Raw genomic sequence first — 16297 nt, 5'->3', positions numbered from 1 at the left:
TAATCATTTTTTATTATTTTTGACAAATACTTCATTTACTTATTGCTTTATGATAAATATATCACATTTAATCATTTTTTTTCTACAGTCGAATTATTATAAAATTGAAGATATTTGATGTATTTATTTTAAATAAAAGTCCAGGCTATATATATATATATATATATATATATGTCAAAGTTAATAATTTTATATTTTATGTATTATATATTACTCAAAATTATATTGAATCTAGTTAATTTTAGAGTATGTCTTTGTCTTTCATAGTCTCAGGAGGCTGATTCGTCCCTATCGTTTGCTCGTGTTGCTATCACATCGTCTTCTTCAGTTTCCCCTTGGTGATACTCTGGGTTTAATTTTATAATGAATTATATTGTATAATTTTATTTTAAAATATATGGTGAAAATAAATGAAGTTTTCTTTTCCTCAAATGAAAGTGTAAAGGTATGATGATTATAATTTTAACTAAGTCTATATAAAATAAGACACAAAAGCTAAGAACTATAGTTGTTGGCTTGTTGCCCTTGCCCATGAATAATAATAATAATAATAATAATAATAATAATAATAATAATAATAATAATAATAAATTTAAAATTAATTTTCTTAAAATACTTTTATCTTCTTCACAATTTGTGAAGTATGGATAGGAGAATCCTATGTGAAGTTTCTTTCATGCATCTTTTTCCAGACAACAAATCTATTCATTAGCTTGAGATTTGTTTTCAATGAGAAACTTCAACTTCAAAAAATGATTTATAAAAAAAATAAATGGAAAAAAATATAAACCGTATTAATAGAACAGTTTAGTTTTTGTGGTTGGATTTCAACTCCAATATTGCATATGAATATTGCATATGAGCAAATCCTTTTCCTTCCAAGTGAGACAAAAGTATGATCTTGACTAAACTGAAAGAAAGCAAAATTTTCTGCACCATTTTCTTTTCTTCATCATTGTTTCATTCTCACAAGAAACATAGAAAACAATGGGGGTGGAGCCTGAGAATTTAAATGTATGGTTCACTATGCAAGCATCTATGTTTCAGAGAACCTTCTCTATTGAGGTTGCCTTATCATCTCAGCAATAAAGGTCAAAATGAATATTTCTGAAAAATAAGACACTAAACCGACTATCCGGTTGCAGTTCTTGAGAAAATATTTCAGAATGGGAAGAACAAGAAGAATGAGGAGCATCATTCATTTACAGTTTGGAGAGCTCACCACTAGAGAAACCCAGTCAGGACCAGACATCTTCTTTAAATAACATTAACTGCAAGAAGAAAAACAAAATAAAGGGATTATGAAGATCGAATGCCAGATAACTTTTATCTCATGTATAGTATTTACCACATTCTATGATCTTAGTTGTCAGTTTCATTGTCTTTGATGTCATACTCTTTCAAGGTATTAGCATTAATAGGGTTTTGAGAGTTATGTGTTTAGTCTTACATTAGCATTTTAGGTTTAAGATTATGTTTAGAAGTAGTTAATTTTGCATTAAGAAACAATTACCTCGCTACAGAATGGGCAGGCATGGCTTCTCTCCATCCACTCATATACACAGCAAAGGTGGAACTGATGGGAACACTGCAAAGTACTCCTTGGATTTTCAGTAGTGTATTCTGTGGACAAGCGAAATCTAATTTACTTGATACTGCAATGGCAAGTATTTTTAAGGGAGCCAAACTAATCAGTTTTCATAATTCGACTCACCCTCGAGGCAAATTGGACATGCATCTTCATCGTAAGATGATGGATACAAACATGTTACTCCATCAGTCATTCTTGGCGAAGGCTGCAAACTCCCGGGGTGGCATGTGTTGGATCTCTCTTCGTCGGTGGATCCATTTTGCTCCTTTCGGTCAGGTTGAATGTTTGCAACCTTTTCATGTCTGACTGATACAGATGTGTGCTGGGACAGAATAATGGCAGTATTGTTATCTTCAGTATTGACTTGGGAAATAGGAACTAGAGGAAGTGTTGCATGATCATTTGATGGCACGACTCTTCGAACTCCGCTCTGGATCACTGAATGGCACTGCAGAATGCACATAGATCAGCATCAAACAATTCTGGTAAATGGTAATAATAGACAACAAAAAACAGCAATATAAATAGTGATCTTGAGAACACAATTGTTCTTGCAAAAATCACAAAGTCCATTTGAGCATCAAAGAAATACTTAATGTTAGATTTAGAACTATTAGAGTTATAGTCATAAGTTGAGTAAATAAGTTAGCATTCTGTTAAGTATGTTCGAATGTGCCTCAATATCTAAATCTATTTTCCAATCTGTAGTAAGTTTCATTAGGGAAAAGAAAATAGTCTTATAATTCTGTATTGTTCTAACATATATTTAGATGGTCATAATGGATAACACAACACGATGCATGGAGTAGAAAATAAGGTCGGTTTGTGTGCGGAGAGCAATCTTTATCATTGATAGTGTAAAGTAACTGAATAGCTTCAGATGTTGTAGGATCTAATTTATATAATCAGGTTTTGCTCCTATTAACATCTTAAATTTGCTTGCTGTTAGTCAACTGCATGATCAATATCAAAAACAACGTCAACATTATTGAAACTTTATGTCAAGTTTATAGGTGAGATATCTGGAAGCATTGAGAGATTTTTTTTTTCATTTTTAAAACCATGAAAAAAGTCTTTCAACTTCTCTAAACAAGGTAACAAGGTAATATAGATCAAACTAAAGTTTTAAAATGAAAATAAAAGTTATAGTCCATAGGAGTTGAACTAGTATGAACAAACAAAATATTTCAGCAACATAGCTCAAGGGATAAACTGCGTTGTAGAATGGTCACCTTCTCTTCAAAGCATTATATGTGAGGAACATTTTTTTTCTTTTGGCAAAAATCAATCAGTGTAGCCAATGACCAGTTCAAAATTATTTAAGTTGAATCAATGATGAGATGAACCTTAGAGAAAGCTCATTGTGAAGACATTAAAGGCAACATACCAGATCAAAATAGAGCTGAACGTATCTGCAGAGATGGAGACATCCTCTATTTTGATGTTCTTGATCTTCCAAGGTATTCTCGCGCAAACAGCAACACACACACCCCATAACTAGAGATTAGCCAAATTTTCTGTTGCAACTTGGGCGCTTCAATATTGTGATTTCAGCAATCTGAACACGCAACAAAGTTACTTGAAGTCGATTGATAGAATCAAACTATCAGAGCAGAAAAACAGGAAAATAGATGAAAAGCGGCCGCTTTTACTAAGGAAAATTGAGTCCAATTTGGTGAGGAAGAAACCTTTCCTTGTTGAAACAACCCTAAATTGATTGATTTCAAACAAGGAAGGTAAAAGAGGGACAGAAACGAACAAATATCATCAAAGCGGAAACTTTCCATCGGAAAAGGACAAAGAAGGAAGCTCCAACACCAAATCTCAATCCAATTCGGAAGGGCATAAATCAACAAGGCAGTACAAATACCGGAAATAAGGAATCTGCAAAACCTCAGCCTTCGTCTTCCGCCTCAGGTAGCACCGTAGCGGTAGCGTCCAAACCCAAACGCAGATGCAAGCACTGAAGCAGCGAGATCACGGTGCGGCGATCGGCGCGCGATCGAACGCAGAAGCTGAATCCGATTCTCTAGAGAGAGAGAGAATCCTCTCGATTCGTCAGTTCGCGTGCCTGATCGACGAGACGAAGGGGACAAAGCTTAAACCTCCACCAATGGCATTTATGCAAATATTTATTTAGATTCTTTGATGTGTGTTTTTTTTAATATATTATTTTTTATTTTTATTGTTTATATTATTTAGATCGGAACGGTCCGATTTTATAGAAATTTATGGCGACTTTTTAAAATATAATTTATAATATTTTGCCATACATCTGAATTTCATTTAAAATATAATTGAGCCTAAATAATTACACTGGTTAGAAAATTTTAAAAATAAAATATTTAGTTTAATTAGAAACAGGCCAATCGAGTCTCGCACAACCCAAAACTCCCTGGACGCGAGCTTGAGTCTAATTCAGTCGAGCCCAAGCCTATCTTTTTCTTTAACAAAAAAAATAATTAAAAAATTATTTTAAAAATAAAATAATAAATAAATATTTGAGTAAAAATAAAAAAGGACGTCCAATTAAAAGAAATATCAATTAGGCATTTTTAAAAGTAAAAAAAAAACATCCTCTTTACTGTTTACTCTCTGAATACTTTTATTTCAGTATTATACCAATTATCGAGTAGTTATTATAATATTATTTTTATTTCCAATGCTATTATAACATTTATGATCAACTACTACATCATGTAATTATTATAAGAGGTAACACTAATACGATACTATTGTAGCGGTTTCTTAAGTTCAACTTAATAATTTCAACAACGTAAAAAATCATATATTTCATTTTAATCAAATTAAATCATAAATTCTAAATCAACTATACAAACTACATAGGAACTATTACACGTAGCAACTACTCAATAACTATTATAATAATATTAAAAAAAGGAAAAACGATGATCATCTATTTTATATATATATATATATAAGTATATTTTCTAACATCGTCGTCCAAAATATTTATAGAAAATTCTCTGCTTGCAGTATTGCTAATTCTAAGATGTAGGACTAACTAAAGAGAACTCTATATTTCTAATTGATTAATGAGAAAAATTCTCAATAATACGCCAAAGTTGAGTTTCAAACTCTGAATCCCTAATTGATTAATGAGAAAAAATTTCAATAATACACGTCAGCTAAGTCTTGAATTCTAGCTTATTGATTGATTAATAAGAAAAATTCCTAATAATACACTGCAGTTGAGTCTTGAATTCTAGATTCCTGCTTAATATGTTTGTAGAAATTACTAATAAATCTTAAAATTATTTTCGGTATGAAAAGAAAAAAAGACATTAACGTAATTTCATTTTGGGCTCCATCAAAGTTAGTAAAGAGGGCATATTTTAAATAAAATAGTAAGATATAGCAATGTTATCTTATCGTACACACTCCACATAAACCTAAAAAAAATTGGTTTGAAAATTTGTGTACTTAATATTATAGCCTAATCCTAAATCCCCTAAAGATAAAATTTTATTGGCATAACTAGAAGCTTAAAAAAATAAATTTAAAAAATTAAAAAATATATAAATACGTTGGCACGGATGAAGTCTCGACCGCAGCTTAATAATAACATAAAATAAAAATAAATTACTTATAAAAAAAAGATGTGGACCTTTTGTAGTAAAATATGATTACGCTCATCTCAAACATTTTTCATAGTCCATCCTCAGATTATGTGAAGGAAGATAAACTATAGAGTTAGTTTATAGTTAATTGTCAAATAATTAGAGGGTGGAAAGATATGGACTTTTTTATTTGGATTGGACAAGGAGAGAGATAAAATATTAAAATCAAATTTGATTTCATTCAAATTTCATAGTATAATAATGAATGGAACTATAATAAATATTTCTTATTGAATAACCTGCCTCTTTCTTATAAAACTCAGTCTTTTGTTGGGTAGATTTTATTTATTTATTGATCCTGTCCGGAATCTAAGTCAGATGGACCTTCGGATGAGGTGGATGGAATATTGATGGAGTCGTGACATCCAGGAGGGGGTGTCATGAGATGACTTCTTTGTTGACCAAGTCGTCAAAAGTCCTTTGGTCAATGCTACCTGCAGCCAGCAACCGGGTTGCCCCGGTCCCTGGTATCTAGAGGCTCGAGGCAGATACAACGAATATATGAATAACAGGCTAATAACATAATAATGAGATAAATGAGGGGTGAGTACGAAAAACATACCCTGGCCCAGGGGGCGCCTTCGCATGTGACACTGCTCGAGTTGTCGTGACCTGGAGGGTAGATGAATGTGCTAAACGAGGAGCTGGATCTGATGACGCGGAGCTAAACATGGTGACACGAAACCGGATGCGATCTCGGCACGCAGACCGAGATAAGACATCGGCACGCATGTTGAGATAAGACATCGACACGCAAGCCGAGATACAAATATTGGCATGCAGGCCGGGATACAAATATCGTCACGCAACCCAGGATATGAATATCGGCATGCAGGCCGGGACATCAAACATCACACAAGTCTGGTCAAAACATAATGACAACGAGGGCTTGGGGGCCCGATCAACATCATAGGCATATGACACTATAGATTGAGCGCCGGAGAACCGGACCAACGGATTTGAGGTGCCGGCAGCGGCTCCAACAACTACAATGGCAGCAGGAAGAGAGGAAGAGGAGGGTGATGGGCTACCGGCGCATGGCAGCGTGAGTGAGGGAGAAAATGAGGGCTCTGGTGGTGTGCGTCTAAGCCGACACTGGCGGGAGGCGGCTGTGCGAGCGAGAGAGAAGAGGAAGGGCAGAGGTGGCGCAAGAAGGACCCAGCGGCGGCGAGACCCTCCGGCAAGGAAGCGCTGAATGAGGGGGGTGACGATGTCCCTCGCGGCTGTGGTAGCAGCCAGGAAGGAAAATGCGAGCTCCTCCCTTGGTTCCTCTTAGCTGCAGAAGAAGAAGCCCTCGCTGGCGTTGGCGTCGGTCTAATCGGCGATGGCAGAGGTATGGAGAGGAAGAAGGAAAAGGAGATGTTGTGGCCGGCGTCGTGAGGAGAAGGAAAAGGAAGGAGGAGGTCATCGCTGGTGGCTGTCGCTCAAGGGTGGCGGTGAAAGAGGGAGTAGAGGGGAGCGACCGATGTCAGCGTCGGCTAGGAGCGTGAGAGGGCTGGCGGCGGAGAAAAAACGAAGGAGCAGCCCCCCTCAACCAAACCCACGAAGCCCCCTTAAACCCTAAACAGTGGACGGACAAAACTACCCCTCCCTCTTCTCTTAATTACCCTTCTGCCCCTAAACCATATCCACATCACAAGCCTCCCCTTCAAGTCTAGTCAAAGGAGGCACATGTCCGATTGACTAGACCTAGCCAAATGAACAACAAAATTCGTCCTGAATACGGAGCCCGATCGTTGGACTTGCTGTATAACATCAAACGAATAGCGATGAACAACAAGCACCTAGCAGAGCAACGAATGAGGTGCAAACGATGAGCGCCGGATAGAGCAACGAAAGGAGGTGGGAGCGATGAATGAGTGTCGGCCAAGCCAAAGAGAGAATATCGAGCGAATCGAAAGACGACGAGCAAAGGGTTCTGAGGGCACGACCGAAAAAATACCGACTGAGAGAGAGTAAATCACGACCGAGAAAAATGTCGACCGAGCGACGGTAAATGGTGACCGAACAATCGAATAATGTTGTCCTGCCAATCAAAAAATGCTGACCTGACAATCGAAAAATGCTGAGCGGGTCGAAAAACGATGGGCGAGCGGTATCAAACGTGTTACCGAGAAAATGTCGACCGGACAATCAAATAATGTTGACCTGGCCATCAAAAAATACTGACCTGGTAATCGAAAAATGCTGAGCGGGTCAAAAAATGATGGGCGAGCAGTATGCAACACGCGACCGAGAAAATGTCGACCGAGCGACAGTAAATCACGATCGTACAATCGAATAATGCCGACTAAAAAGCAAAGAGAATGTCTATCGGGTAGAATAAGAATGGGTGAGTGATATCGAGTGCCCAATCGAGGAAAACATTAAGCGATAGGTTAATCGGCATAAAACGAGTAGTCCAGTGGTACCCATGAATGGTCGAGCATACGGCCAAGCAACAACGATGAGCGAAACATGAATGGTGAGTGTTGGGCAGAGCGACGAGTGGAGCGAGTATACTGTGTGTCGGACAGAGCGGTAAGAGAGCGGTGAGTGCCGACTGAGCAACAACAGTGAGCGAAATGTGAATGATAAGTGCCGAGCAGAGCGGCGAGTGGAGCGAGTATGATGAGTACCGGATAGAGCGGTAAGGGAGCGGTGAGTGCCGACCGAGCAACAGCGGTGAGCGAAACGAGAATGATGAGTGTCGAGCAGAGCGGTGAGTGGAGCGAGTATGATGAGTGCCGGACAGAGCAGCAAGGGAGCGGTGAGTGCCGACTGAGCAACAGCGGTGAGCGAAACGAGAATGATGAGTGCCGAGCAGAGCGGCGAGTGGAGAGAGTATGATGAGTGCCGGGTAGAGTGGCAAGAGAGTGGTGAGTGCCGACCGAGCAACAGCGGTGAGCGAAACGCGAATGATGAGTGTCGAGCAGAGCGGTGAGTGAAGTGAGTATGATGAGTGTCGGACAGAGCGGCAAGGGAGCGGTGAGTGCCGACCGAGCAACAGCGGTGAGCAAAATGCGAATGATGAGTGCTGAGCAGAGCGGTGAGTGGAGAGAGTATGATGAGTGCCGGGTAGAGCGGTTGTTGGGCGTGAGAGCATGCTCACTTATAACTCGTACTAGGACGAGAGTCTGGGACACCGACCGGAAGGTCGTTGGGCGTGAGAGCATGCTCACTTATAACTCGCACTGGGACGAGGGTTTGGAGGCGTGAGAGCATTCTCACTTATAACTCGCACTGAGGCGAGAGTTTGGAGGCGTGAGAGCATGCTCACTTATAACTCGCACTGGGGTGAGAGTCTGGGACCCGACAAAGTGGTCGGTGGGCGTGAGAGCAAGCTCACTGATAACTCGCACTGAGGTGAGAGTCTGAAGGCGTGAGAGCATGCTCACTTATAACTCACACTGGGACGAAAGTCTGGAATCCCGACTAAGAGGTCATTTGGGTGTGAGAGTAGACTCACTTATAACTCGTACTAGGGCAAGAGTCCAGAATCTTGACCGAGAGATCGTTGGGCATGAGAGCAGACTCACTTATAACTCGCACTGGGATGAGAGTCTGGAGGCGTGTGAGCATGCTCACTTATAACTCGTACTGGGGCGAGAGTCTGGAATCCTGACCGGGAGGTGTTCTGGAGGCCTGACCAGGAAATGCTCTGGAGGCCTAACCAGGAAATATTCTGGAGGCCTGACCAGTACTTGATCTGGAGACCTGACCAGGAATTGATTTAGAGATCTGAATAGGAATTGATCTGGAGATTTGACCAGGACTTGATCTGGAGACCTGACCAGGAATTGGTTTGGAAGCTTGACCAAGAATTGTTCTGGAAGCTCGATTGGAAGGTCGCTGATGATACTCTCATCTAAGATTGATGGCGATACTTTGGTCCAAGACCAGTGGCTATAGTCCGGTCCGAGGCCGGTGACGATAGCTCAACCCTGAAAAGGGGGAAGATAAGCCTGAAATCTATAGAAGCAGAGCCCGTAGCAATATGAGGGAGGAGAGCCTTTATCATACCTAACCGCGAAGTGGTGTCGACTGACTGCGGATCTATGTCGGTCCCTCAACTCCAAAATACCCGTGAAGTTAGTAAGAGAAATAGTGTCGATCCCGTGACTCCCAAATGTCCACGGAGTCAGGGAGAGAATAAGCTGAGCCCCGACCGTCAAAGGAAGTGAAGCCCATAGTCATATAAGGGAGCAAAGTTTGTAGCATTAGAAGGAAGTAGAGCATCGTGGGTGAAGGGAGCAGAGCCTGTAGACGTAAAAGGACGCAAAACAAGTGGAGAATATAGAGCATATAGTAATAATAGAGTGAAGCACCTATAGCAGTAAAAGGATGCAGAACCCTATGGTGAAGGGTGCAGAGCATGTAGCAGTAAGAGGATGCAGAGCCTCATGATGAAGGGTGCAGAGCCTGTAGCAGTAAGAGGATGCAGAGCCTCATGGTGAAGGGTGCAGAGCCTGTAGCAGTAAGAGGATGCAGAGCCTCATGGTGAAGGGTGCAGAACCTATAACACACCTGATCGGGCAGCTGAGCCCCTGGTCCCAGATTGGAGAGTAAGGCCCCTAGCCTGTAATCAAAGAGCGAGGGCCCTAGATCCTGATCGATAAGTCGTATTGCGAGTCAATGATCAGGGAGTTGTGCCCCTAGTGTATGAGCAGGGAGTTGTGCCCCTAGTGTATGATCGGGGAGCTAGACCCCTAGTGCCCAATCAAAAATTGAAAGCCCTAGTTTTTGATCAAGGAACTAGGATCTTACTCTTTTATCATGGAGCTATAACAACTCCTATAACCGTAAAAAGGGAGCAGAGCTTGTAACGTACCTGATCGGAGAGCCCTACCAACCAGCTAAGGGTTTGTCTCAGTCCCTTGACTCCTGAATACCCGTGGAGTAAGGGAAAAAATATAATGAAAAAACTAACCAGTCGGCCAGCTGAAGCTCCAACTCAATCCCTCGACTCTCGAATACCCGTGGAGTGAGGATAGAAGATAATATGTTCGTCGGGATCCTCCAGGACTGTAATAATAGCAGAGAACCTCCCGACGTCGTCCATCTTCACGTTCTAGAACAGGTGAAGAAGATTCCCATAGACTGCGCCAAATTGATCCTGTCCAGAATCTGAGTCAGATGGACCGTCGGGTGAGGTAGATGGAATGTTGACGGAGTCGCAACGTCCAGGTGGGAGTGTGCTGAGATGAATTCTTTGTTGACCAAGTAGTCAAAAGTCCTCTGGTCAACGCTACCTGCAGCCAGCAACCGAGTTGCCCCGGTCCCTGGTACCCAAGGCTCGAGGCAGATACAACAAATATATGAATAACATACTAATAACATAATAATGAGATAAATGAGGCGTGAGTACAGAAAATGTACCCTGACCCGGGGGGCACCCTCGGATGGGACGTTGCTCGAGTTGTCGTGACTCGGAAGGGTAGATGAATGTGCCGAACGAGGAAATGGATCTGACGACGCAGAGCTGAACGCGGTGGCACGAAACCGGATGCGACCTCGACACGCAGGCCGAGATAAGACATCAGCACGTAGGCCGAGATAAGACATCGACACGTAGGCCGGGATACAAATATCGACACGTAGGCCGAGATACAAATATCGGCACGTAGACCGGGATACGAATATCGGCACACAAGCCGGGACATAAAACATCACACAAGTCTGGTCAAACATAATGACAACGAGGGCTCGGGGGCCCGATCAACATCATAGACATATGACACTAAGGATCAAGCGCCGGAGAATTGGACCAACGAATTTGAGGTGTCGGCAGGGGCTCCAACAACTACGATGACAGCGGGAAGAGAGGAAGAGGAGGGCGATGGGCTACCAGCGCATGGCAACGTGAGTGAGGGAGAAAATGAGGGCTCTGGCGGCGTGCGTCTAAGCCGGCGCTGGTGGGAGGCGGCTGTGCAAGCGAGAGAGAAGAGGAAGGGCAGAGGTGGCGCGAGAAGGACCCGGTGGCGGCGAGACCCTCCGGCAAGGCAGCGCCGAATGGGGGCGGCGGCGGTGCCCCTTGCAGCTATGGTGGCAGCGAGGAAGGAAAACGCGAGCTCCTCCCTTGGTTCCTCTTAGCTGCGAAAGAAGAAGCCCTCACTAGTGTTGGCGTCGGTCTAACCGGCGACGACAGAGGCATGGAGAGGAAGAAGGAAAAGGAGATATTGTGGTCAGCGTCGTGAGGAGAAGGAAAAGGAAGGAGGAGGTCGTCGTCGGCGACCGTCGCTCGAGGGTGGGGGTGAAAGATGGAGTAGAGGGGAGCGGCCGGCGTTGGCGGCGGCTAGGAGCGTGAGAGGGCTGGCGGCGGAGCAAAAACGAAGGAGCAACCCCCCTCAACCAAACTCACGAAGCCCCCTTAAGCCCTAAACAGTGGACGGACAAAACTACCCCTCCCTCTTCTCTTAATTACCCTTCTGCCCCTAAATCATATCCACATCGATCCTGTTCGAAATCTGAGTCAGATGGACCATTGGGTGAGGTGGATGGAATGTTGACGGAGTCGCGGCGTCCAGGAGGGGAGTGTGCTGAGATGGCTTCTTTGTTGACCAAGTCGTCAAAAGTCCTCTGGTCAACGCTACCGGCAGCCACCAACCGGGTTGCCCCGGTCCTTGGTACCTCGAGGCTCGAGGTAGATACAACGAATATATGAATAACAGGCTAATAACATAATAATGAGATAAATGAGAGGCAAATACGGAAAACGTACCTTGCCCCAGGGGGCGCCCTCGGATGGGACGCTGCTCGAGTTGTCATGACCCGGAAGGGTAGATGAATGTGTCGAACGAGGAGCTGGATCTAACGATACGAAGCTGAACGCGGTGGCACGAAACCGGATGCGACCTTGGCATGCAGACCGAGATAAGGCATCGACACACATGCTGAGATAAGACATCGGAACGTAGTCCGGGATACAAATATCAGCACGTAGACCAGGATACAAATATCGGCACGCAGGCCGGAACATAAAACATCACACAAGTCTGGTCAAAACATAATGACAACGAGGGCTCGGGGGTTTGATCAACATCATAGGCATACGACACTACGGATCGAGCACCGGAGAACCAGACCAACGGATTTGAGGTGCCGGCAGCGGCTCCAACAACTACGATGGCAACGGGAAGGGAGGAAGAGGAGGGTGATGGGCTACCGGTGCATGTCAGCGTGAGTGAGGGAGAAAATGAGGGCTTTGGCGACGTGCGTATAAATCGGCGTTGGCAGTAGGTGGCTATGTGTGCGAGAGAGAAGAGGAAGGGAAGAGGTGGTGTGAGAAGGACCCGGCGGCGGCGAGACCCTCCGACAAGGCAGCATCGAATGGGGGCGGCGGTTGTGCCCCTCGTGGCTGTGGTGGCAGCGAGGAAGGAAAACGCGAGCTCCTCCCTTGGTTCCTCTTAGCTGCGGAAGAAGAAGCCCTCGTTGGTGTTGGCGTCGATCTAACTGGCGATGACAAAGGCATGGAGAGGAAGAAGGAAAAGGAGATGTTGTGGCTGACATTGTGAGGAGAAGGAAAAGGAAGGAGGAGGTTGTCGCTAGCGGTCGTCGCTCGAGGGTGGTGGTGAAAGAGGGAGTAGAGGGGAGCGGCTGGCGTCGGCGTCGGCTAGAAGTGTGAGAGGGCTGGCCGTGGAGCAAAAACGAAGGAGCCACCCCCCTCAACCAAACCCACGACGCCCCCTTAAACCCTAAACAGTGGTCGGACAAAACTACCCCTCCCTCTTCTCTTAATTACCCTTTGCGCCTAAACCATATCCACATCATTTATATATATATATATATATATATATATATATATATATATATATTCTTAGTTTTTTTTATATATTTCCTAATTTTTAGATATTGTTAAATTTTCTTTTTTTTTTTCTTTTAAATTATAACTATTCAAGCCCTCCGGATTAGTCTTGCATGATCCACCCTGCTCAAACCAACCCACAACACAGACCGGACTAGGTATGACGCGGATGTTGTCATGCTAGGTCACACATAGCCTGACTTATTTACACCTCATGTTCGATTTACGATCAACTCCTACAATTGAAGTTGAGAGTTAGACTGATTTCGTATCTATACCATAAACAAGGTCTTAACCTAAAATAGGAGCAGGAGGAAGGCCCAAATAGTAACATCAAAACCAAAGAAATAAATTATTTGATGAAATAATCTTCAAAAGAATAAAATCATTCTGTTTTTTCATGAATTCCTAAAGCCCTAAATCCTCTGTGTTAGTGTTCAATGTTCAGATACCTGAAACAGCTATTATTTGCATGTCGAAATCAGTGTTTACAGGCACATTCTCCTCAAATTCCCCCAACAACTTCTTCCAGTTCATCGGAATTGGACGAGTAGACGTCGGCAGGAGTATCAGTGCAGTCATAATGGCTGCCTCTGAACTTGGGATGGCTCCCTTGTTGGTTCTGATCGAGATAGATCACTATCACTGTAATGTCGTCATGAATGTGCCGCCTCCCACCCTTTTCAATCTTCCTTATATCATCGTATCTCATCTCCTGCTTCCTCGCGGCCTCGTTTAGGGCTGCGTGGATCAATCGCTTTGCGATGCCCTGCAAGAGTTTCATTGAAGAATTAAGAGGGGTTTGCACACAATGAAGAACTGATTGTTGGTATTGAACTTACTGCTCTGGGGTTATTGGATACTATGTCTACTACAGCTTTGTCACTTAGCTGCTCCCAGAGCCCATCTGATGCGAATATGAGAAACAAGTCGTGCGGCGTGAGCTTGCGGATCTGAATCGATGGCTCTGCGGTGATGACCGGTCTCTTTAAGGGAAGAGGTGCGACGAACTGCTGGAATAAGGGATCTCTACTGAACCCTGGAATCTTGAGGTAGACATCCCCGATAGACCTCGAGACCTAACATGAGATGAAGTTTGTTAAACTTTGATGACTCAAATGATGAATCATGTGCAATAGGAAGTCGAGTGTCTAAAAACTACTGCTACTAACAATGATTTGATGATGATGACGACGATGATGATGAACATGAACAAACTGCAAAGAGATTATGAGTTGTGTGCAATAGAACTCACAAGTGATAGCGATAACAATGAACGAATGATAACATACGATGGAAATGAAGAGTCATGTGCAATAGAATTCGCGAGTTGGATGTCCAAAACTACTACTAACAATGATTTGATAATGTTGACTACGATGAACACGAACAAACTACAAAGAAATGATGAATCGTGTGCAATAGAACTCATGAGTGCCCAAAACTATTGCTTACAACGATTTGATAACGATAACAATGAATGAATAAGAAGAACATCAATGGAAATGATGAGTCATGAGAAATAGAATTCACAAGTTAGAAGTCCAAAACAACTACTAACAACAATTTGAAAATGGTGAGATGAACTAGAACAAACTACAAAGAAATGATGAATTGTGTCTATAGAACTCACTAGTGAGTGCCCAAAATTTATCACTATGAATGATTCGATAACAACATACAATGGAAATGACGAGTCAAGTGCGATAGAATTCACAAGTCAAGGCCCCAAAACTACTACTAACAACGATTTGATAACAATGACAACAACAAACATAAATGACGGGAAGCTATCAAAAGATCGAAAGTCCACTAGTTATGAAACATGGCATTGCATATTTCCATTTCATAGTGATATAGTGATATAACCCAAATGAAGGGAGCCTTAGTGTAATGGTAAAATTGTTGCCATGTGACATAGAGTTCACTGGTCTGTGCACTCTGTTTCTTTTGCTACTCTGTTCGTGCAAAGATTAAAGAAATGAAGCATTTGTTGCAAGATTCTCACCTGAATGATTCCTTTAATACGCCAGACTCCGCGGGTGTGGACGACGATGTGCTTATCGTCAGGATGCAGCTCGGCGAGCTCCCTCCTGACTTCCTCCACGGCAACATTGTGGTCGGTCGACAGCCGCTCGGCCACCACGGCCTTCCTGTTCATGGCCCGGCAGCCAAGCACGGCGCGGGAATCCCCCAAATTGGCCACGAAGAGTGTGTCACCGGTGATGGCGCCGACAAGGCAGCAGGATCCCACCGACGCCATCTGAGGCCGCAATGGCCAGGACCGCTTCACCAGGTGCGTGAACTCCTTCTCTGTCGCGTCGAAGGCTTTCCTGATCACCTCCGCGGATACGCCGCCTTGCTCCGAAGCAAACCCTAGAAAAACCCTAGCTTTGGTTAGCTGAACACAATGAGATGGGGTTTTGACGATCGGATTGGATGGACGAGAGGAGGGCGGAGGGGGAGTACGATCGAGATGGAGGAAGAGGCGATTGCTAACAAAGCGAGAAGCCTCGGGGCCGCCGTGGCCGTCGTAGACGCCGACGAAGGTAGCGGAAGGTGAGGTCAGCACCTGACCCTGGTCCTCGAGGGAGCTGTTCGCTTGCACGACTGCGATGGAGAACTCGCCGGACGAATGGGGTTTCAGGTCCATATGCCACATCAACCCATCTCCACCGCCGATCCTCCCAAAGCACCGGTCCAGCGGCCTGACGAAGGAGCGCAACATCGCCGCCGCTCCAAATCACCCAACCCGGCTCCTTGCTCCACCTCCGACCTCGCCGGGCAGCCTCCAAAAACCCTAAAAATCGGAACTTTCTTCCACCAAATCCGCGACCTTTCTCCACCGCCGATTTCGGCGGATCCAAAACAACTGCGAAGCCACCAAAGATGGAAACTTTCTTCACCTCCGCGTGAGTTAATGGCGACAACAAGCTCCTCCAATATCTCTGGCTCGAAAGGATGGTTCGCGCAAGTGCATCAGATGCCGAAAGCGATGGAAAGTTCGCGTCTCTGACGCGTGATGAAGCGAAAACTTTATAATGCGGTCAATCGAGGTTGTTGATGATCACAGACGTGTTACCTACCATGATTTGGGGAGAGAAAGAAGAACCCATTTATTATGGTTGCGACAGCTGCCATTTTCTTGTCAGATTATTGCAGAAAAGATATAACAAAAAAAAGTCTGTCCGAGACACGTTAGTCAACTCAAGAACAAGAAGCACAAAGTCAACGTTTCTAATTATAGCATTCTTAGAAGTTGCTGTAAATTAACCCAAAACA

The 16297-nt window shown here is 43.7% G+C and overlaps 2 protein-coding genes across 2 annotated transcripts; both read right to left on the bottom strand.

Moving 5' to 3' along the window:
• Positions 1-879: 879 nt before the first annotated feature.
• LOC122039736 (E3 ubiquitin-protein ligase At3g02290-like) lies at positions 880-3702 on the bottom strand. The gene is made up of 5 exons (XM_042599198.1): positions 3462-3702; positions 2979-3149; positions 1715-2039; positions 1514-1623; positions 880-1271 (listed from the first exon to the last, which is right to left on the bottom strand). The coding sequence occupies exons 2-5, from the start codon at positions 3084-3086 to the stop codon at positions 1239-1241; spliced, it is 576 nt and encodes a 191-aa protein (XP_042455132.1). The 5' UTR covers positions 3087-3149; positions 3462-3702; the 3' UTR covers positions 880-1238.
• A 9641-nt stretch (positions 3703-13343) lies between these two features.
• LOC122041319 (probable protein phosphatase 2C 78) lies at positions 13344-16025 on the bottom strand. Its single transcript, XM_042600959.1, has 4 exons — positions 15485-16025; positions 15024-15391; positions 13858-14094; positions 13344-13784 (listed from the first exon to the last, which is right to left on the bottom strand). Exons 1-4 carry the CDS (start codon positions 15741-15743, stop codon positions 13521-13523), a joined length of 1128 nt encoding a protein of 375 aa, XP_042456893.1. The 5' UTR covers positions 15744-16025; the 3' UTR covers positions 13344-13520.
• Between the last annotated feature and the right edge of the window lie 272 nt (positions 16026-16297).

Source organism: Zingiber officinale, chromosome 2A, assembly GCF_018446385.1.
Source record: "Zingiber officinale cultivar Zhangliang chromosome 2A, Zo_v1.1, whole genome shotgun sequence".
Taxonomy (NCBI): Eukaryota; Viridiplantae; Streptophyta; class Magnoliopsida; order Zingiberales; family Zingiberaceae; genus Zingiber; species Zingiber officinale.
Note: the sequence above shows the minus strand (reverse complement) of the source record. Positions and strands in the feature narration are given on the sequence as shown.